This window comes from Staurois parvus, unplaced genomic scaffold (genome assembly GCF_062004578.1).
Source record: "Staurois parvus isolate SC_StPar_1 unplaced genomic scaffold, SC_StPar_1.0 ptg000887l, whole genome shotgun sequence".
Taxonomy (NCBI): domain Eukaryota; kingdom Metazoa; phylum Chordata; class Amphibia; order Anura; family Ranidae; genus Staurois; species Staurois parvus.
This window is the reverse complement of record NW_028318683.1, coordinates 737,685-761,255: the sequence shown is the minus strand read 5'-3', so window position 1 is coordinate 761,255 and position 23,571 is coordinate 737,685. Positions and strand designations below refer to the sequence as shown.

Here is a 23,571-nt window from a genome sequence, read left to right as displayed (position 1 = left end):
GCTCTGCACGTTCTTGTCACCTTCATTACTGCTCTGCACTTTCTTGTCACCTTCATTACCACTCTGCATGTTCCCGTCACCTTCATTACTGCTTTGCACTTTCTTGTCACCTTCATTACCGCTCTGCACCTTCTTGTCACCTTCATTACAGCTCTGTGCTTTCTTGTCACTTTCATTACCACACTGCACGTTCTTGTCACCTTCATTACCTTCCTCTGTTTGGTTAACATCATTGCTCCTTTTACGACATCAGCTTCTTTGATGGCAGCTTTCGTCTTCAAAATTATCAAGATTGTCAATTTGGCCATCTTGTACTCTAAGGCCAGATCAGTCACATGAATACCATGGTCATGCTATTCTACAATTTTCTTCTTCAACTCAATGGTTATTTTCTTCACAACCTTATTCTTACCATTACAGCTCTGCACATTCTTGTCTCCTTCATTACCACTCTGCACGTTTTTGTCACCTTCATTACCGCTCTACACATTCTTGTCACCTTCATTACCGCTCTGCACATTCTTGTCACATTTATTACCGCTCTGCACATTCTTGTCACCTTCATTACCGCTCTGCACATTCTTGTCACCTTCATTACCGCTCTACACATTCTTGTCACCTTCATTACCCCTCTGCACGTTCTTGTCACCTTCATTACCACTCTGCATGTTCCTGTCACCTTCATTACCGCTCTGCACGCTCTTGTCACCTTCATTACCGCTCTGCACTTTCTTGTCACCTTCATTACAGCTCTGCACGCTCTTGTTACCTTCATTACCGCTCTGCATGTTCCTGTCACCTTCATTAATGTCTGCACTTTCTTGCCACCTTCATTACCACTCTGCACATTCTTGTCACCTTCATTACCTCTCTGCATGTTCCTGTCACCTTCATTACTGCTTTGCACTTTCTTGTCACCTTCATTACCACTCTGCACTTTCTTGTCACTTTCATTACAGCTCTGCACGTTCTTGTCACTTTCATTACAGCTCTGCACGTTCTTGTCACCTTCATTACTGCTCTGCACTTTCTTTTTATGACCATGCTTGCTCTGCGCATTCTTGTCGCCTTCATTACAGCTGTGCACATTCTGGTCACCTTCATTACCACTCTGCACTCTCTTTTTAAAAGACCATGCTTGCTCTGCATGTTCTTGTCACCTTTATTACCACTCCACACTTTCTTCTTACCACCCTGTTTGCTCTGAATTCTCTTTCAAGCCATACTTGATGTCTGGTACAGTATATGCTAAAAAGCACACAAAAAAAGCTTTACAGCAAGTGTGCACAGGGATGTACAGTCCAGTACTGTACAGTATGTGCTAAAAAGCTTCTCAGTATTGCAAGTATCTTCACAGTACACTTTCAGGGTCTGTCTGTGACCGCGATCTCACCTACAGGAAGTCACAACCATGTGTAAGAGCAGGGAAGATGGCCGCAGCTCATGTTCATCAACCGAAGTGGAGTTTTCGAACCAAAGCAAATTTTTGTGAACTCTTCTGTTTGTGAACCGAGTTGTTCATGAGCAGAAGCATTGGTGAACCGAGGTATTACTGTATTTCAAAAACTGCTGATCTACTGGGATTTTCATGCACAACCATCTCTAGGGTTTACAGAGAATAGTCTAAAAAAGAAAATATCCAGCGAGTGGCAGTTGTGAGGAGAAAAATGGCTTGTTGATGTCAGAGGTCAGGGGAGAATGAGCAGACTGGTTGCTATGACATTCAGATGGTAGGGTAAGAATTTGGCGTAAATAACATGAAAACATGGACCCATCCTGCCTTGTATCAACGGTTCAGACTGGTGGTGGTGTAATGATGTTGGGGATATTTTCTTGGCACTAGCAAGGTGGACCTTATGTATGTGTTGGAGAGATGTATTGTATATTTGTAACTGTTTTTATTTTGCTCAGACATGAACTTTAATGAGTGAAATATGCGATACATTCATACACGGATTCAATTTCTATTCTTTGTTACAGCCGGAAGGAGAACGCATTGTACAGACATTAATATCTGCAGTTTTGGATCCGGAAGTGATGGGTCAAGGTTTGTAATCTTCTACATTCACTTTCTACAGGCTGGTGTTCTATTCATAGTATCAGATTGATTTGCTCTTTGATATTGCATGTGAAGCCTTATTGCCGCTTCACATATATGCAGATTGGAGGTTTGAACCGTATACAATCCGCATGACATGTGAAATAATATTGCTTCCTATGGTGCTTGTTCACTAGTGATGGGCCGAACACCCCCCTGTACGGGTCGCGGCTGAACATCCAAACCTACAGAATGTTCGACCATGAACTTTGAACAGGAACCGAACAATATACTGAGTGGTATCTTACCGCATCAGAATATGCGGTAAGATACAGCTCAATTACTAAAATACTGCATGAGTTATATTATTAAGTCACGCAGGATTTTAGTAGTGAAACTTTCATTATTTTTTCAGCTGTCAGTGGGGTTCCCCTTTAAAAGCTGAATGTAAAAAAAAATGTTGGCATTGCCTGATAATTAAAATAATACATGGGGTCCCCCTCCCATTCATACCAAGTTTTTTGAGTCTGGTATGGATTTTGAGGGGAACCCCCACACCAAAAGTTTTTAAAAAAAATGGCATGGGGATCCCCCCCAAAATCCATATCAGACCTTTATCTGAGCACGCAGCCCAGCAGGTCAGGAAAGGGGAGGGACAAGCAAGCACCCCTTCGAACCATACCAGGCCACATGCCCTCAACATGGGGGGTGCCTCTTCCCCACAACTGTGGTCTGTGGTTGTGGGGGTCTGCGGGTGGGGGGCTTATTGAAATCTGGAAGCCCCCTATGTGAATGAGTATGGTACCCATTCACAAAAAAAAGTGTAGTGTAAAAAAAGACAGGAGACAGTCTTTGATAAGTCCTTTATTAAAAATAAAAAATGTCCCCTGAAGTAGATCCAATGTCAATCACGATGCCTGCCGCTGCTACCCGAAAAAAGAAAAAACCCTGTTCTCGCCATCTGACAGCTGAGCCCCCCATGACAGTTCTTAAATACTGTCATGACATCACAAGGTGTTCACCTCGCCACCTTGTGATGTTATCATGCGCTGTGATTGGTCAGAGATTGGTCAAAGCAATGCACCTGACCACAGGTGCACCGGAATCACAATGCACTGTCAGGGCGCAGTGCATGGTGGGGTGCAGGGGTGAACAGCCTGCCGAACACTCATACCATTCGTGTATTCGGCGAACACACAAACGGCCCATGTTCGAGTTGAACCTAAGTTCATGAAGTCCATCCCTATTGGTCACATATGTCTGATGCACTGTCTGTGTGGATTCAGTGCGGTTTGAAAAAGTCCTGTAGGATCTCTGAGCAGTGCTGTCAGGTTCAGGTGTGGATTACAGCCTATTGACTTCTATGGGAACCATTTCTAAACCACATATGTGTGAACAGGATAATCCTGACCTATTCGTGTCCTGAGCCTGATGTAAACCTGACATGACCTGCTGAACAACATCTGTGTCAATTAGCTGTGAAACCTGAGCTTCAATCCGCACCGCACATGTGTGAATCAGCTCTGTGGTTTATTTATAAACCATTCATACAAGTGGAACAAAATTTCACCATATGTTTTTGAATAGATTAACTCTTGTATCCTCAGCTCAATCTACTGGCCAAAATGCAATATATTTTCTCATTAAGATATTTCAGAAAATGATACCACATTTTGGTCACTAGATAGAGCTGATGATACAGGAATTAATCTACTTAAAATCACACAATGAAACTTCATTCAACTTGCACAAATATTTCTGACATTCATGCAGTAAATGTTTTATAAATAGTATTTCTTCTAGTATTTCTTTTATGTTCACCAGTCTTAAAAGATATCAGAATCATTACCAATTAAAGCGGAACTCCACCCTTAACCACTTGCCGCCCAGCCACTGTATATATAAACAGTGACAGAGAGCACAGCTACAGTAGCTGTGCTGTCTGTCACTTCCCTGTCAGCTCGAGGATGAGCTGATCGAGAAAGAACAGTTTCTCTTTCTCGATCAGCCTTGTCCTGCCCAGTACACCCCCCCGCCCCCTAGTAAAACACTCCCCTCACTCCTATAACCCTTCCCTGCAAAATAAAGTTAACCCCTTCCTCCCCATTGCCATTAGTGCAGTGTCAGTGTTTTTTTTTTTTTGCACTGATCACTGTATTAGTGTTTTTGGGGATGTCAGTGACCCCAAGTCAGTACCCCCCAATGTCAGAATGTCCGCCGCAGTCCTGCAGTCCCGCCATAAGTCGCTGATTGCCGCCATAAGTCGCTGATCGCCGCCATAAGTCCCTGATCGCCGCCATAAGTCCATGATCGCCGCCATAATTCACTGATCGCCGCCATAATTAGTATAAAAAAACCCTAAAAATCCCAGTATCTTTCCCGCCATTTGTAAACGCTATAACTTTCACGTAAACCAATTAATTTACACGTATTGGGGTTTTTTTTTTTTTTTTAGCAAAGACATGTCGCAGAATGCATTTTGGCAGAAATTTATGACTAAATTTGATTTTTGCATTTTTTTTTTTACTGGACATGTTTTATAGCAAAAAGTCCAAAATATTGTTTTTTTCCTCAAAATTGTCAGCCTTTTTTTTTATAGCACAAAAAATAAAAACCGCACAGGCGATCAAATACCACCAAAAGAAAGCTCAATTTGTGGGGAAAAAAAGGATGTAAATTTCATTTATGTACCGTATTGCATGACCGCGCAATTGTCCGTTAAACTAGCGCAGCGCTGTATAGCAGAAAAATGGCGTAAATTGCAGTATCTATACCATAGTTTGTAGACGCTATAACTTCCACATAAAGCAATCAATAAACACTTATTGGGATTTTTTTTACCAAAAACATGGCGCAGAATACATTTTGGCCTAAATTTATAACCAACTTTGAGTTTACTATATATTTTTTATAGCTGAAAGTAAAAAATATTGTTTTTCTTCAAAATTTTTGGCCTTTTTTTGTTTATAGCGTGAAAAATAAAAAGCGCACAGGTGATCAAATTACACTGAAAGAAAGCTCTATTTGTGTGAAAAAAAGAACGTAAATTTCGTTTGGGTGCAGCATTGCATGACCACGCAATTATCAGTTGAATTAGTGCAGCGCCGAGTAGCAAAAAGAGGCCTGGTCATTAAGGGGGGTAAATCCTCTGGAGCTCAAGTGGTTAAAGGGAAGCGCCACTTTTCTGTCCCCCATCAACTTTTGGACACTTTTTGGGGGGTATACTTGGTTTTGACAAGTACCTGCTCCCTTCTGCCCGGATTACCTAGACAATCCAAGTGGATATTTTCCCTTTGTCCCCTCTCTGCCTGTAGTCCCTTGGGACACATCATAGGTCCTGGGAGGCTGCAGGACCATTCACAGGGTGCACCATGACTTGTGTATGTGCAGCAGTGAGCTGGCTGTGAAGCCTGTTGCACTCATTGCAGGTGTCTAGCAAAGTCCAAAAACAGGATTGAAGGTTCCTTCCCTCCCAACACGCTGTGAAACCTTCATACTCCAGGCCCCAATCCAGGATTACAAAATCCTAAAAAAAAACAAGAAAGAACTTAACTTACAGGTTACCCCCCCCCCCCATTAGCAAACAACCTGAAGCTTTGCATTAAGCCTCAATGCAAATGTTGTGCCATAAATTCACGTAGTGGCAGGGCCTTGTGTCTCTCTATCCCTCTTTCCTCCTCATTTGTCCCTCATTTTGGTCTGCTCTATGTAGTTGTATATAAAATGCAGTGTTTATCTTTCAAAAAGCATTTCACAGTGCTAATCCTTTCATCCAATTTCTAAATGGTTGCAACCTTGTAACCGTTAAAAGCCAGTATAAAGGAATAGTAGTTGTAAAAGAAAAGCACTTGTGGGTTTAACTATTTGTATTTGTATAATTCTCCTTTAAGGGGGAGTGGCAGGGAGTGTGTCCTATGCCTGCATACATTTGCTAATAGGTGTCCCTCATTACCATCTAAGAACATTGGGAGGTATGTCTACATCAGAAGACTCCAATGAGAAGGAAGGAGGAAAAAAACATTAAAATGCAATTGCTTTGCTCCAAATGTGACTCAAAACCTTCCAGAGCTGTGCTAAAGGCATCCATGGGAATGGATTGAAGGCTGCTTCTAAAGAAGTGCCTTACAGGGAGGAGGGAGTCTTGAAAATCCATAGGGATGTCACAGAGCTCCTGGAACACCAGAGCATACCCCCTAGAGAGGGCGGAGTGAGTCCCAAGTCCCTCTCAGGAAACACTAGCCACCACACATCTAGGGTGAACAAAAGGCAAGTGCTCACAGGTACAGAGAAGCTGCCACAGATACACTGACCCAAGTAGGACTTACTGGACTACTAGGCTATGCAGATAATCACACAGGGAAGACAACATGAGAGGCCTCCCAGTGAAAACCTGCACTACAGAGCGCTGTCCCCTACTACAGCAGCAGTTCTGGCACATGTGCAGAAAAAAGCCACATGGAAATCAATGCATTCCTAGCTGGTACTACCCCTTCCAGCAGCACTGTTGAGTGCCAGCAAGTGATGTAATTGGCTGTCACCAAGACCTTTCCAAGGTGACCACCGGTGTTGCAATGGCAGACACAACAGCATAGACCACATGGTCACAGGCAGGCTTACAATCCTTTAGCCATAGCCCTAATGACATAGAACACACAGCAGAACCACAACAAAAGGTGGAGGCATCCAGAAGGAGGCATCAGCCAGCTCCTACATTCAAACAGCACAGGAGCTCAGGGAGACAGGGTACCTGACAGCTCCTCACTCACCCACATAGAAGGTGAAGTGGCTCTAGTTTCACTTCTATTCTTACATTCACAGACAAAGAGTGGCCACCTTCTTCCACAGCAGACTGCCTGTCACAAGGAGGGGAGCTGTTCGCCTAGGGGGCAAGTAACAAAACAGCTGGGGGTCGTTTGGTCAAATGTGTCCCCCCGCGAGGTATCTCGCCAATCCAGCACATAGCTAGGAATCTGCATGTGCTTGACGGTTGAGATGGATGGGACAATATATTATTCAGTCTGTCACCTAGCTCAGCTGTTGATTGAAGATCGCAAAGAAAAACAATAAAGAAAAAGGAAAAAGAAAGAATATCCCTGCTAAAGAAAAGAGAGACTAAGAATTTCAACTTAGGATCTTAAACGTAAACAATTTAAAAAAAACTGAGCTGTCTTTAGCAGATGGGGAATTTGGCCACCATCAGGGGCCATCTCTAGGTGGTACTTATGTTTCTGAGCCAGGTGTCTCACTCCTGGAAGTAGTGTTATAACCCTATGGTCAATACTGAAGTATCAGTGTCCATCAATGAGCGAGAAATTAAAATTTACTGGAAGCAAGTATAGCTTCCCTAACTACATAAAAAAAATGGTCTATTAATGTTTGATTGCCAGTAGCATGCTGGATTTAGAAGAAATTTGCTTGAGTATGTGGAAAATGGTATCATGTGTCTTCTAATATAATGCCCGTCGGTGACTGTTTTTTTTTTTTTTGGCAGATGGGGTACAGGAAGAATTTATCCCAGCAGTGGACACCAGAAGTGTTGTCCCTAATACAGAAGTAAAAACAATGGTTACTATTCAAGGTAAGTCCTGAGTATAGAAATACTAACCACCAATGTAAAGGGCATTTTTCCACAGAGCACCTATATAAAAGTCACTGTCCACTGATTATCATGTTAAGGGTGCATTTCTTCAGTGACCTCCGATGTAAGGGACCCTTCTTCACTCATCACCAATGTAGGGAGGCCCCGTTCCAAAAATTGCCAATTTAAGGAGTACCTTCTCCACCAACCAACTTGTGATTGAGCAGTTTTCCACTGACAGCCAAAGTAAGGAGGCACTTGTCTGCTGGTCACCAATGTAAGGAAGTCTTTTCCACTGATCAGCAAGGTCATTTCTCCATTGACCACCAATGTAAGGTGGCAGTTTTCCACTGATTACGAATGTAAGTAGGCATTTTCCACTGACTACTGTGACAATGGAACTATCAGTTTAATCATGCACAGAGATTTTACAGCATGTAGAACAACAGTCTAAGTGCCAACAGATTGAGAGTGATCATCACTGAGGTCAGTTAACTCATAGTAAACAATAGCTGCCACCACATGTTTTAACAGAAGCATGCACTGCTCACAGCATCTACTGTAACAATTCTGACCTTTGAGATAGGTCTGTTATACCCACTGCCACTCCAGACAGGGATGGATCAGAATTTAAAAATATGGTAACATTCTCCAAAGAGCAATCATTTTTAGTTCTTTTTTAAGGCTTTTAGAGATATGGCCTAATGGTTTTAAAATATTGAAAGAAAAAGGTAAAAAAAAGTGCAAACAAAATATGTGTCTACAGAAAAATATGTTACAAAATAAACAATAATATCAACAGTAAAATGGGAATAAAGATTAAATTTACTAAAAATTTTTTACTAAATTGCCCAACCTGTGGTTCTGATAGAGTCCAATTCAATGCAGCATAAGATTGGTTCTGACAGAGTCACTTACCCTCAGAATGACTCTCAGCATAGATGCCTCGCTTTGATGGAGAAAAAAGAGCACTTGAGCTGCAGATGCAGACATCTTTTATGATCCCAGAGGAAGGTGTTTACACAAATTACACAGCCAATCAAAGAATCCGAGGGGTAGGAGGTAATGAAACCATTAATATTTTTCAGTAAAAATTTGTTAATTACTATTTTATAATTTGCCTATTACCAGCCTCTGGGTTTTAGTGTGATTACCTAAGTGCTGGTAATGGCTATATACAGTAGATTACTCCTAAAATACTTATTGGCACTGCTATGAGGCTTAATACAAGTCCTTTGAAGCTTAATGGAAGTTCTCTGCTGAAAAGATTTTATGGTCACTTTGATTGTGTTGGAAACCCCAAAGCAATGAAGGTGATACCCCATGCAACCCATCTTTCCCCTTTAGTTTGAAGGTCCTCATTATCTTCTCAGTGTAAGGGGACCTTTCTTCCCCAACCACCTATGTAAAGGCAAACTTCACTAACTTCCAATTTAAGGAAGCAAATTACTTGACACTGGGGTACACCACTGAAGTACATAGCTTACCATATTTGAAAAACACTGGTGAAAACAAACAAATTCAGTAATCCATAATGTGCTTAGATTTTTAAAATCTACTGTATGTACATATCCTATATGTATACCTGACCCACTTATGTTATTCAGGAACTCCAATTAGTGAAATGGTGCAACAATCCATCGATGGCATCAATCTAAATCATCTGATAGATCTACCACATGGGTGTGGAGAGCAGAACATGATGAGGATGACATCCACTGTGATTGCCACTCACTTCCTTGATTTGACCAGGCAATGGGAAAGAGTTGGAGTAGATCGCAGAGCGCAGGCTATCCAGTACATAGATTCCGGTAAGAAAAAATTAGTATATACAAATCAGTGGCTTTATTAACTAAGTAGTGAAAAGTGCAATGATGATGCATCTTGCTGGTGAATACACGTCTACATCCTATATCCTTATACATAGGATGGAGGAGGAAAAGAATTTGGCTGCTGGCTTGTTATTCAGGGAGGAAGTGGGGGGAATGTACACAGCCATTTTCCTTGTCAGAACTGATTTTCTCACTATACAAGTGAATGGGAATGTAAAAGCAGCTTGAAACAACCTAAAAGGAGGTAAGAACCAGGTCATAAATTGTTATAAAAAAAAGGTGTTTTGTTTCGGATAAATTTGTCATGTTACTAATTTTATTTTGTGGATTCATTTCGGAATTCATTTCACTTTGTTTATTCATTATCTAATGAAATCCAAGTTTTCACAAATTCGAACCGGTTGAAAATGTATCCACCGATCTGCATTCTGTGTGAAGAATAGCTAGTTGTTAAGGAGAGGGCCGGGAAGCCAGCCCCATGTTCTTAGCAACCATTGACTTATCAGCTGTCAGTGGTTTCCCCACTGACCGCTGAATGTCAAAAAAAGAATTGCAGGCAATGAAAAAAATAACAAAACAAAAATCCATACCAGACGCTTATCTGAGCATGCAGGTCAGTAAAGGGGAGGGGGACAAACCAATACTCATTCACATAGTGGTGGTGGGGGGGTTGGGATCTGGGAGACCCCTTTCAGATTCCGATGAGCCCCCCACAACCACCACCCAGGATTGTGGGGAAGAGACTGCAGGAAAAAAATGGAACAAGAGCGCACTGGCCTAGCGCATTATCCCAGATAACAGTTTATTGAATGAAAGTAGAAATATACTCACAAACAAGAAGTGAGGGGACATTATGGGGAGAAGGTGCTTTGGGGCGGAGCCCCCTACCCCGAACCACATCCCCCCCATCCCCCCATATTGAGGGCATGTGACCTGGTATGGTTCAGATGGGGGCACTCACTTGCCCCCCCTTCCTGACCTGCCAGTCTGCATGCTCGGATAAGGGTCTGGTATGGATTTTGGGGGGGGGGGGGGCCCATGCTGTTTTTTTTTTTTTGTTTTTCTTTTTTTCATTGCTGGCAATTTTTTTTTTACATTCAGCTGTCAGTGGGATAGCCACTGACAGCTGATGATTCATAGCTTGTTAAGGATGCTGCGGCCAGCGTCCCAGGCCTCTCCTTAATCAGCTTCACACAGAATTCGGATCAGTCAATACTTTTTGACCAATTCAAGCTCAAATCATTCTGATCATTTGGAGTTCGTTAGAAAATGAATAAACAAAATGAAACAAATTATAATGAAATTCATTACCGTTGTTATTTGGAAATTTGGATACGTCTGAATCTCAGAATAACCAACAATTTGTCCGAATCTAGATTCAGACCAAAACTAATTGCACATGTTTAGTCATAAGTAAGCCAAGGCAGGTCATAAGTAGGTAGGAAGCAACTGAAAGGAACTTAAAAGGATCTATCAAACTCTCAGAAACTTTTCAAACTTTTCTCAGATTGCAAGTTGGATGTACAGTTGCAAGAAAAAGTATGTGAACCCCTTGGGATTACATGGAGTTTTGCATGAATTGGGCATAAAATGTGCTCTGAACGTCATCTAAGTCACAACAATAGAAGAACACAGTCTGCTGAACATAATACTACACAAACATTAGATGTTGCCATGGTTTAATTGCACATAACATGTAAACATTCACAGTGCAGGGAGGAAAAAGTATGTGAACCTTTGGACTTAATAACTGGTTGACCCTCCTTTGGCAGCAATAACCTCAACCAAACATTTCCTGTAGTTGCAGATCAGACCTGCACAATGATCTGGAGTCATTTTGGACCACTCCTCTTCACAAAACTGTTTCAGTGTAGCAATATTCTTGGGATGTCTGGTGTGAATCGCTCTCTTAAGGTCATGCCACAGCATTTCAATCGGGTTGAGGTCAGGACTCTGACTGGGCCACTCCAGAAGGCGTATTCTGAGCTGTTGCAGCCATTGTTTTGTGGAATTACTTGTATGCTTTGGGTCATTGTCCTGTTGCATCACCCATCCTCTGCGGAGCTTCAGTTGGCGGACAGATGGTTGTACGTTTTCCTGCAAAATGTCTTGATAAACTCTGGAATTCATTTTCCCATCAATGACAACAATCCGTCCAGGCCCTGAGGCAGCAAAGCAGCCCCAAACCATGATGCTCCCTCCGCCATATTTTACAGTGGGGATGAGGTTTTGATGTTGGTGTGCTGTGCCTTTTTTTCTCCACACATAGTGTTGTGTGTTCTTCCAAACAACTCAATCTTGGTTTCATCTGTCCACAGTATATTTTGCCAGTAGTGCTGTGGAACATCCAGGTGATCTTTTGCAAACTTCAAACGTGCTGCAATATTCTTTTTGGACAGCAATGGCTTCCTCCGTGGTGTCCTCCCATGTACTCCATTCTTGTTTAATGTTTTCCTTATTGTAGATGTGTCAACAAAAATGTTAGCATGTGCCAGAGATTTCTGTAGGTCTTTAGCTGACACTCTGGGATTCTTCTTTACCTCATGCAGCATTCTGCGCTGTGCTCTTGTAGTCATTTTTACAGGACAACCGCGCCTAGGGAGAGTAGCAACAGTGCTAAACTTTCTCCATTTGTAGACAGTCTGTCTTACCGTGGACACATGAACATCAAGGCTTTTGGAGATACTTTTGTAACCCTTTCCAGCTTCATGCAAGTCAACAATTCTTGATCGTAGGTCTTCTGAGAGCTCTTTTCTGCGAGGCATGGTTCACATCAGACAGTGCTTCTTGAAACCAGTAAACCCAAAACAGGTGTGTGTTTTTTAAGGGCAGGACAGCTGTCAGCAACACATCCAATATCATCACACTGATTGGAGTCAAGGTTGGCTCACTCCTGGCTCCAATTTGCTCTGGGAGAAGTCATTAAGCTAGGGCCTCACATACTTTTTCCTCCCTGCACTGTGAATGTTTACATGTTATGTGCAATTAAACCATGGCAACATCTAATGTTTGTGTAGTATTATGTTCAGCAGACTGTGTTCTTCTATTGTTGTGACTTAGATGACGTTCAGAGCACATTTTATGCCCAATTCATGCAAAACTCCACGTAATCCCAAGGGGTTCACATACTTTTTCTTGCAACTGTATCTAAAAGCATGCTGCATTGGCCATTTAAACAAGCACTAATCCAAAGAGAAATAAAAAACATACATCTAGTGTGCCAGCCCTATGTGAGAGTTTGTGCTTACCATTGTCAGTTTCTGTATTCAGATACATGTCTCTTGATACCGTTTTCGGTAATGTTTTTCACCTAACTACACAAATACAGGAATTGCGCCAGGCACTATAAGCTTAGTATGTATAATTAACTGTGTTAGAAAAGTACTGGTAGCTCGGAAACCTTCATTAAGGCTGTGTGCAATATGAAATTAGCTTAATTTAACCAACTTCTAAGGCAGTAATTGTACTACCGTATTGACCAAGTTTTCTGAAGAGTGTCCGTAAAGACTTTCCAATGACTCAGGAATTGCACTTCACTACTAGCCAGGAGGAGGATGTCACGGAGGTAATTGTGAACCTGAAAAGCTTGCACTCTGAGGGGAGCCAACTTTGCTATCAGTACTTTGGCAAAATGTAGTTGGAGATGTACAGAGGCTGAAAGACTCTGAAACTAGAAATGAGCTTGTCCTATTGCAAATCTCAGGCCTTTCTGAAAAGATGACTAGATGGGTATTTATAGGTACAGTGGGGATCGAAAGTTTGGGCACCCTAGCTAAAAATTTGTATTAATGTGCATAAAGAAGCCAAGGAAAGATGGAAAAATCTCCAAAAGGCATCAAATTACAGATTAGACATTCTTATAATATCTCAACAAAAGTTAAATTTTATTTCCATCATTTACACTTTCAAAATAACAGAAAACAAAAAAATGGCGTCTGCAAAAGTTTGGGCACCCTGCAGAATTTATAGCATGCACTGCCCCCTTTGCAAAGCTGAGACCTGCCAGTGTCATGGATTGTTCTCAATCATAGTTTGGGAAGACCAGGTGATGTCAATCTCAAAGGTTTTAAATACCCAGACTCATCTGACCTTGCCCCAACAATCAGCACCATGGATTCTTCTAAGCAGTTGTCTAGAAAACTGAAACTGAAAATAGTTGACGCTCACAAAGCTGGAGAAGGCTATAAGAAGATAGCAAAGCGTTTTCAGATGTCAATATCCTCTGTTCGGAATGTAATTAAGAAATGGCAGTCATCAGGAACAGTGGAAGTTAAAGCAAGATCTGGAAGACCAAGAAAAATATCAGACAGAACAGCTCGCAGGATTGTGAGAAAAACAATTCAAAACCCTTGTTTGACTGCACGATCCCTCCAGAAAGATCTGGCAGACACTGGAGTTGTGGTACACTATTCCACTATAAAGAGATACTTGTACAAATATGGTCTTCATGGAAGAGTCATCAGAAGAAAACATCTTCTACGTCCTCACTACAAAAATCATCGTTTGAACTTTGCAAATGAACATATAGACAAGCCTGATGCATTTTGGAAACAAGTTCTGTGGACCGATGAGGTTAAAATTGAACTTTTTGGCCGGAATGAGCAAAGGTACTTTTGGAGAAGAAGGGGCACAGAATTTAATGAAAAGAACCTCTGTCCAACTGTTAAGCATGGGGTTGGATCAATCATGCTTTGGGGTTGTGTTGCAGCCAGTGGCACAGGGAACATCTCACGAGTAGAAGAAAAAATGGATTCAATAAAATTTCAGCAAATTTTGGATGGTAACTTGATGCCATCTGTGAAAAAGCTGAAGTTAAAGAGAGGATGGCTTCTACAAATGGATAATGATCCTAAACACACCTCGAAATCCACGGGGGATTACATCAAGAGGCGTAAACTGAAGGTTTTGCCATGGCCTTCACAATCTCCTGACCTCAACATAATTGAAAATCTATGGATAGACCTTAAAAGAGCAGTGCGTGACAGACAGCCCAGAAATCTCAAAGAACTGGAAGACTTTTGTAAGGAAGAATGGGCAAAGATACCTCAAACAAGAATTGAAAGACTCTTGGCTGGCTACAAAAAGTGTTTACAAGCTGTGATACTTGCCAAAGGGGGCAGTACAAGATATTAACTCTGCAGGGTGCCCAAACTTTTGCAGACGCCATTTTTTTGTTTTCTGTTATTTTGAAAGTGTAAATGATGGAAATAAAATCTAACTTTTGTTGACATATTATAAGAATGTCTAATCTGTAATTTGATGCCTTTTGGAGATTTTTCCATCTTTCCTTGGCTTCTTTATGCACATTAAAACAAATTTTTAGCTGGGGTGCCCAAACTTTTGATCCCCACTGTAAACACACTGGAAGTGTATTGAAAGCATCCAGTCCTCTGGTTGTACTTCCTAAAGTATTGTTTGTAAGAACTCAATCCTGAATCTATCAAGAAAAATTTATTGATTCAGCTTTTTCAAATCTATGACTGGATACTAATCGCTGTTCCTCTAGTGGACCAGAAACAGTACAGAGTACAATCCTGTGAACCTTTTGGAAGAGGGAACATGAACAATTGCCCTTTTTTATTGGAAAGTAGTGATGTAACAGTTAAACATACCTGATTTTTGGGGTGGGTTTGGAATCTGCGTATTTGTGTAAAACCTGGCAGGTGGAGGAAGAACAATTGTCCAAAATGGCAAGGAGTGACTATCAAGACTACCAAAGGATCTTCACAATGATCCATCCAGACTTCTATAAAGTGACTCAATCCCACAGTGCCTGTGACAAGCAGTCAAAAAGACTTTGAAGTGTCCTGGGACTTTTGCTGCTGGGATTAAGGAGTTACTTGCATGGCTGGCCCAGTTAACCTTCACGCAGTTGAGAAAAACAGATATACAGTAGCTATTGTAGGAAAACTGCCTGCAAACTCAAACTGAATGTCATACTGGTTGTTCACCACCTGCAGACTTTTCTGGTCTTGATCTATTGATATATGCCCTAGGCAGTCTTCATTAACCAATTTATTTGGCATGGAGGGTTGCCCTGCAGATCCAGTAGAATTTCCCTTTGATTCTTTGTGCGTGTTCTGGAGAAGAAGAGTAATGTTTGGACCATGAAGAAGAAGTTTTGGAACTCTGGTTCATTAATGACACTTGGAGCAAGATATACATGCTCAGGACTAGGGGCAGTTATTGCCAGGCTTTTCCCAACACTTTGAAGAACTTTTAGACTTCTTAGAGTGTAATAGGGCAGGGCTTGAACAGAAAAGTAACCAGCATCAGAGGCATTCTTTTGTAGTGTAGTTCACTCACCAGAATCCTAGGCCCCTTTCTTATCTGGCATGTGAGGGTCTTGTAAGAGTGGTGGGTTGTTCATTGCAACAGCCGCAGGCTGAGCTGCTAACAAAGATTAACAGGTAAGAAAAAAGAACCAAAAGAGCAATCCCATAGGAAATGTTGGGCCAGAATTTGTGAAGATATACTTACTTGCAATGGCAAAAAATGGACAGTTAGTTCAGCTGATCAGGGTAGGAACTTGCTCCCAAAAGGGAATGAATCAGCAAGAAGGTCCATGACCTCCACACTGCTGGTGTGCCTGGTGCCCAGACTCCCATGTTCATGGTCCAAACAAGTCACAGAGGAAAGAAGGGTCAGTGAGAGAACAGAGGGAAGATTAAGGTAGGTAGCACGAAAGAGAACAAAAAACGGTAAAAAAGAGAGAAACAGACTACAGGGGGGAAAAAAACAAAGGGGGAAAAGTTAACTGCACTACCAGTGCCTAGCCCAGCAAAGACCATAGCCAGGCAAACATTTTCTCCTAGCTAGGAGGCACTGCATGCCCAAAAAGACCTACAGAAGGGACTCCTGGTCTATTTAGCGCCTTTTACAGCCTAAGAACTGAGACTGCGCCCAAAAGATGCTGAACTCAGTTGCACACTGCTCTGAGGCACAAGTAGTGACCTCACTTTACGTGCTTTAGCTAGCAGAGGACCTCTATTACTGCTATGCTGCCATGTTGGCGCCAAGAAAACATGTTTCATAGCAGCCTACCTCCTATGATGGTTCCATTCACTTTAAGGCTTGTTTTCTTTTATTATCCTCTGATGAACCTGCTAGTAACATACTTTCTTTCATAGGCTGACAATGTTCACTCTAACCTTTAACCACGTTAATACCTTATCCTATGCTCATGTGCAGGGAGCAATAGTTCTGAATTGCTTACTGTGCTGCTGTTACATCAAGACTGCTTCTTTTCTTGTGGGAAGTGTTGGCAAAGTATTTGACCTGTTTCCCCAATGGAACCCTTCAAAAAAGGAAATGGTGTAGAAAATAGTATTACTGTGACAACACACTCTCTTCCCCAAACACACTTGACGATCTTCTAGATGTAATGTTAGATAAATCAATAGGAACATGGTGAGAAGGAGCTCAATAGGGAATATTTTTTTTTCTTTGGTTTTCCATGAAATACCTTGAAAGTAATGTAACACTTTGCTTTTATTACCAGGTATATCAAAGCAAATGGGATACCGTAAAAAGGAAGCAGCCTATTCAAGCTTCCGTTTCATTGCAGCCAGCACATGGTAATACAAACTTCTTTTATTTTCATTTTTAGGTAGAATATATTTAAACCTAGTTCAGATACCATCATATCCCAAAAAAATAGCTTTTATTTCTCATCATAGGATTGTGGGCAATGCTATGCAAATTATACCTTTTATGCTTGTTCACTAACTTTGTCTTTAAGTTCTGGATGTATAGTCATGCCTTCTATATTTTAGTATATAACTAAATTAAATGTAATGTATTGCAGCTTGTCAGCCCTTTAATGTGATGACCGCATTCATTTTTATTTTTCAGTCTTTATTTTCTTTATTATCACCTGGCGATCCTACAAGGAACACAGTTTCTCTCCTAGGGTGACAACGCTCACTCACTATACTGATAGAGAATGAGGAGAAGGGAAGGTGTCCTGTAGTCCATACTAGTAACCTGAGCAGGGTTAATAAGACCTCAGGGCAGAAGAAGCAGACAGTACAGGAAGTCATAAGCTCATTAGATTTCTGGCAGGATCAACAGTTTTTTTGTTTGCACTTATTGAACAGATATAACAAAATGTTTTTAATAGTATACAGTATTTAACTGAACAATGAGATAAGCTCAATGATAGGGTTTACATACACTTTAACTACTTCCCTACCTGCCTAATTCTGACATTTCTCTCTTCCATGTAAATATCATAAGTTTTTGCTAGAAAAGTACTTAGAACCCCCCCAAGACTATATTTTTTTTAAGCAGAGGCTCTAAAGAATAAAATGGTGGGGTTTTCAATTTTTTTTATGTCACACAGTATTTGCGCAGGTTTTTTTTTTTAAAATATACTTTAGTTAATTTTAGTGAACAATATAATAACCCTTTTTTGGTAAAATACACTGCTCAAAAAAATGAAAGGAACACTTTGAAAACACATCAGATCTCAATGGGGAAAAATCTCATGCTGGATATCTATACTGATATGGACGGGGTAATGTGTTAGGAACGTAAGGATGCCCCATTGTTTGATGGAAATTAAAGTTACTAACCTACAGAGGAATGAATTCAAAGACCTTTAAAAGCAAAGTGAAAAAATGATGCAGCATCCTAGTCCATTTTGCTGAAATTTATTTGCAGCAACTCAGAATGGTGCTCAATAGTTTGTATGGCCCCCATGTATGTATGCCTGACAACATCGGGGCATGCTCCTAATGAGACAATGGATGGTGTCCTGGGGTATTTCCTCCCAGATCTGGACCAGGGCATCACTGAGCTCCTGGACAGTCTGAGGTGCTACCTGGCGGCATTGGATGGACCGAAACATGATATCCCAGAGGTGTGCTATTGGATTTAGGTCAGGCGACTGTGAAGGCCATTCAATGGTATCAATTCCTTCATCCTCTAGGAACTGCCTGCATATTCTCTGCACATGAGGCTGGGCATTGTTGTGCACCAGGAGGAATCCAGGACCCACTGCACAAGCGTAGGGTCTGACAATGGGTCCAATGATTTCATCCCAATACCTAATGGCAGTCATGGTGCCATTGTCTAGCCTATAAAGGTCTGTGCATCCCTCCATGGAGATGCCTCCCCAGACCATCACTGACCCACCACCAAAACGGTCATGCTGAACAATGTTACAGGCAGCATAACGTTCTCCACGGCTTCTCCAAACCCTTTCATGTCTCTCACATGTGCTCAGGGTGAACCTGCTCTCATCTGTGAAAAGCACAGGGTGCCAGTGGTGGACCTGCCAATTCTGGTGTTCAATGGCAAATGCCAATCGAGCTCTATGGTGCCAGGCAGTGAGCACAGAGCCCACTAGAGGACATTGGGCCCTCAGGTCACCCTCATGAAGTCTGTTTCTGATTGTTTGGTCAGAGATATTCACATCAGTGGCCTGCTGGAGGTCATTTTGTAGGGCTCTGTCAGTGCTCATCCTGTTCCTCCATGCACGAAGGAGCAGATACCAGTTGTGCTGATGGGTTAAGGACCTTCTAAGGCCCTGTCCATATCTCCTAAAACCTGTCTCCTGGAATCTCCTCCATGAGACTGTCCTGGAAGACACAGCAAACCTTCTGGCAGTATTGATGTGCGATCCTGGAGGAGTTGGACTGCCTGTGCAACCTCTGTAGGGTCCAGGTATCGCCTGAAGCTACCAGTAGTCACACTGACCATAGCCAAATGCAAAACTAGTGAAAAACAGTCAGAAAAGGTGAGTAGGGAAAACAACCCCCTCTGCTACTTAACTGACCAGATCAATATCCCAGGAGTTTCATTGACTTGATGCTATACTCTGATTAAAAAGTGTTTCTTTAATTTTTTTGAGCAGCTGAAACTGATTAACAGCCCTGTCTGCTACTTAACTGAGATTGCATTATTAGTCTAATTCTCTTGGACTCCTGGGATAGATGACTCTGATATCTCAGGAGTCCAAGGGAATTGCCTTATGACGACATTGTCTAGGTGCCCCTACCAGAAATGTCTTATACACAGATAAAGGTATTCAGACATGCTTTGAATATTTTAATTTTGTTATTTATTTTATTTAAACTTTTTTTTAACACTCAATATATAAACAAAAGTGGTAGAATCCTCCAACCCCTGTCAACTAACCAATTCCAAAATAGAAACCACTTTCCACCCTAGAAAGTTACACACATCAAAAAAATATTTATCTACAAGGAATCCTCCCCCCTCTAGTGATGTAAACCCTACTCACTCAGTAATGTGATAAATAATACAAATAATCAGTGAATTATCCCATACGTGCTCTATATAACAGTGTCCAATTGAACTCCAAGAATTATAAAAAAAATATGAAAAAGTGAAAAATGAATACAATGTCCCACTCAGAGTCACTCTTTGTATTGTTTGAAGATCCTCACAAGTCAGCTCTCACCCAGATCCTCAAAAAAATCAAAAAAAGCTCCACATAGTGCATTATCAATAAAGTATATAAGCACTCCACACGTGTTTCATATAAGTGCAAAACGTGAGAAAAACAACCACAGCAACTTGTGTCACAACAGTGATGTGATACACTCAGTGTATTCACTACAATGGTGTCTAAATTCTCATGCTTATAGATTATATACCCTTACCAAAAAACAGAATCTCAAGAGCGTTTATAAGATACAATTTAGTCTCCTTGTCTCCACTCTCCAATCTCATCCCCTCCTGGTATCATCAGCCAGTTCCCTGGTCACTCCGATCCATCCAGGAAACAAGGGACAATAATAGTGTAAATCCGCAAAATATCCTTAAAATATACTTTAATATATCAGTTTACATGTATACAATGACAATCGCGCATTTCCAAGAAAGACTCCCCTGCCTGGGGATAGCCACGCAGCTCCTGGGTGGATGTCCTCACGATTCCCCACTCCAGATCCCTTAAGATTAAGTCCCGGATGTGACGAAACGCGTCAGAGGTGTGACGATGGACGCACAATAGCAGGAACCGGAAGTAATACGGCGGCCATCTTGGAGTGGGGAATCGACATGGGTCAAGCATGCAGCCAGCAAAAAAAGCTTGTTCTGCATATTTGTTCCAGTTAACAGACCTAGCAGGGACCAGCAATAGTCTGAGAGACGTTCCCTTTAAAAAAGAGTGAGTATTTGCAGTATCCATTTGTCTATCTTCACAGGTTTCCTTTAATGTTGGATTGTACGGTTGTTGCATGCTCAGTTTTCTGTACGTCTTCTGCTCGTCGCTCACCATTTACCCAATTCTCTACTCACTGGTGGATTTCTCTCCTCAGGCTCACTGCTTATGTTGTCAGGGTTTTTTCCCTGGCTTTTAGCCTTACCAACATTGACAAAAGTCAAATATGTGATTCTGTCAGCTGGCTTATAGATAAGAAGCAGAACCCAGACGGTGTCTTTAGAGAAGATGCTCCTGTCTTTCAAACATATATAATGGTAGGTACAATTGGCATGAAGCTGAGATTCACTGTCACTCTTGGCACCACTGGATCCCTGGACTTCTTTTTCACCAGGTACAGTCTCTGCCTGGAACAATATTTTTCTTCCCCATCACTCTGCAGCTAGTCAACAGAAAAATCCTATTTACCCCTTCCTGCCCAGCATCCCTTTCATATGAAAGCAGGAAGAAATGACTGTCACAGTGGTCACATGGTCACGGAGCTGATCCCACCAGCTACCAATCATTAGCAGAGAGTAAGAGCTGTCTTTGACAGTTCGATCACTGCACTGAGAACACACAGTGAGCATGCTCTCAACACAGAAAGCTCTGTCGCCCATGGACACATAAATGCAGCATGTGGACAATAAAGCCCATCCTCTTTGCCACAGCACATATGCATTGTGTGTGCAAAAAGGGATTAAACAATTTGAGCTCCCAAGCTGAAACATACAGAGGGAATGAGAGTTTGGTTTACCAAGGGCTCAAAGAAGAACTTCAAAGGGTGTTCCACTTGTTTCCACTGTCCCCTCCTCCACTGCCACTGACTGCCTATCTCATTTCTTGAGGGGCTAAATGCAAGGACAGTACAAATACACCCAAATAACCCCCTTTTTTGTAAAGTATTCAAAATGTTTAATAAGAGGCAGGGTGAGTTTTTTGAAGTTGTACATTTTTGCCACAATCCTTTGGAATGTTGAATGTAAATAAATGTGTTTTTTTTCACAAAGTTGTCATTTTAACAAATGAAATCTCACTCACAGCATAGACATACTTACAATTACACCCCAAAACACATTCTGCTACTCTTCCAGAGTATGGTGATGCCACATTTTGGAGATTTTTTGACAGCCTAGCCACAAAGGGAGGTCCACAATCCAAGGAGTACCTTAAGGCTTTCTAGTGGAATACGTTATGCATCTAATTTCCTGACTACCTATCATACTTGTGGAGGACATGGAACACCAGGACAGTGGAAACACCCACAAAATGACCACATTTTGTAAAGCTGACACCCCAACATATTTTGTATATGCCGTATAGTGAATAAGTACTTTTTTGCCACAAGTTTTTGTAAAATGAGCAAAGAAAATGAAAATGTATATTCCGCACCAGCTCAGGAGGCAGGCAGTGACATAGTCAGTATGCATGCAAGTGGTCCGTTCAGGCAGCAGAAAGAAACATATTACAAAGACACACAAATGGTAAGTACACAAAACAACAGATGCAAGCAAAATGCAGATAATTGGAAATAGGAGAAATACCTTTACCACACCTTCAATAATATAGTCCTTTATGCAGAGGCCAGGATGTGAGGGACAACTGTATCATGCCTTATTCCATCTTTGGAGCATACACAGAATTTGTTTTTATTTTTGGGGGTGGGGGGTTTTGCCCTGTTCTGGTAGGAGAGAGAACATCAGGGAAGTATCTCTCCTGCAACCTACTGACTGCATCAGAATGAAGATTTTCAGGTGTGGATCCTTTCTGGTAAATACCAACCCTTTCTTGGTAACTTAGGAAGGAGCCAGGGCTTCCTGCGTACTTATGGATAACAAAAGAGTTGTAAATGGCCAATTGGAATAGGTAGATGGGCACATTTTTATATAAGTGAATGGATTTCAGTTTGTCAGGTAGGGTTTAATCATCTCCCTATCCTTCCATGTAAGGACCTCATTGTGCAAACTTGCTGACTACCCCCTTTTCAGCTTTTTGGTGACCAGTCTTTGTGGAAAGCCCTTATGATTTGGTGCCACTGTAACAAAGGCTACAGTTTGCTGAAGAAAAAGGTGTCAGAAAAGTGGCACTGTTAGAAAAATTGTCCACTGGTGGAACAGAAGTGACATAAGGTACCACACTATTTTTTTTTTTGCTGTTATCCATATAAATTGAACATCAAGGGGGCTCCAGGTGGCTATATTTCTCTTTGTAAATGCAAAAGTCATATGTGTACCCTGTGGTCTTCTCACAAAGTTTATATACAGGTGAAACTCAAAAAATTAGAATATCGTACAAAAGTTAATTTATTTCAGTAATGCAACTTAAATGGTTAAACTAATATATGAGATAGACTCATTACATGCAAAGCAAGATAGTTCAAGCTGTGATTTGTCATAATTGTGATGATTATGGCTTACAGCTCATTAAAACCCCAAATCCACAATCTCAGAAAATGAGAATATTGTGAAAAGGTGCAATATTCTCGGCTCAAAGTGTCCCACTCTAATCAGCTAATTAAGCCATAACACCTGCAAAGGGTTCCTGAGCCTTTAAATGGTCTCTCAGTCATCAGATTTCAATAGGGAAAAATATGCTGGATATTTATACTGACATGGACAGGGTAATGTGTTCGGAATCTAAGGATGCCCCATCATTTGATAGAAATGAACATTATCAACCTATAGAGGACTGAATTCAAAGACCATTTTGCTGAATTTTAATTGCAGCAACTCAAAATGGTACTCCGTAGTTTGTATGGCTCCCATGTGCTTGTATGCATGCCTGACATCATCGGGGCATGCTCCTAATAAGGTCCCAGATCTGAATCAGGGCATCACTGAGCTTCTGGACAGTCTAAGGTGCAACCTGCCGTCAGCAGATGGACCGAAACATGATATCCCAGAGGTGTTCTATAGGATATAGGACAGGCAAGTGTGGGGCCCATTCAATG

General features: G+C 41.5%; 1 protein-coding gene across 1 annotated transcript in view; it reads left to right on the top strand.

The window, feature by feature from the left end:
- The window catches only part of LOC149442413 (A.superbus venom factor 1-like), a 476,989-nt gene that overhangs the window by 327,495 nt on the left and 125,923 nt on the right, over nucleotides 1–23,571 (top strand). The window contains exons 25-29 of the mRNA XM_089656130.1: nucleotides 1,981–2,047; nucleotides 7,530–7,616; nucleotides 9,224–9,427; nucleotides 16,950–17,025; nucleotides 20,740–20,899. Coding sequence (XP_089512256.1) covers nucleotides 1,981–2,047; nucleotides 7,530–7,616; nucleotides 9,224–9,427; nucleotides 16,950–17,025; nucleotides 20,740–20,899 — 594 coding nt within the window. The remainder of the gene's footprint in view (nucleotides 1–1,980; nucleotides 2,048–7,529; nucleotides 7,617–9,223; nucleotides 9,428–16,949; nucleotides 17,026–20,739; nucleotides 20,900–23,571) is intronic.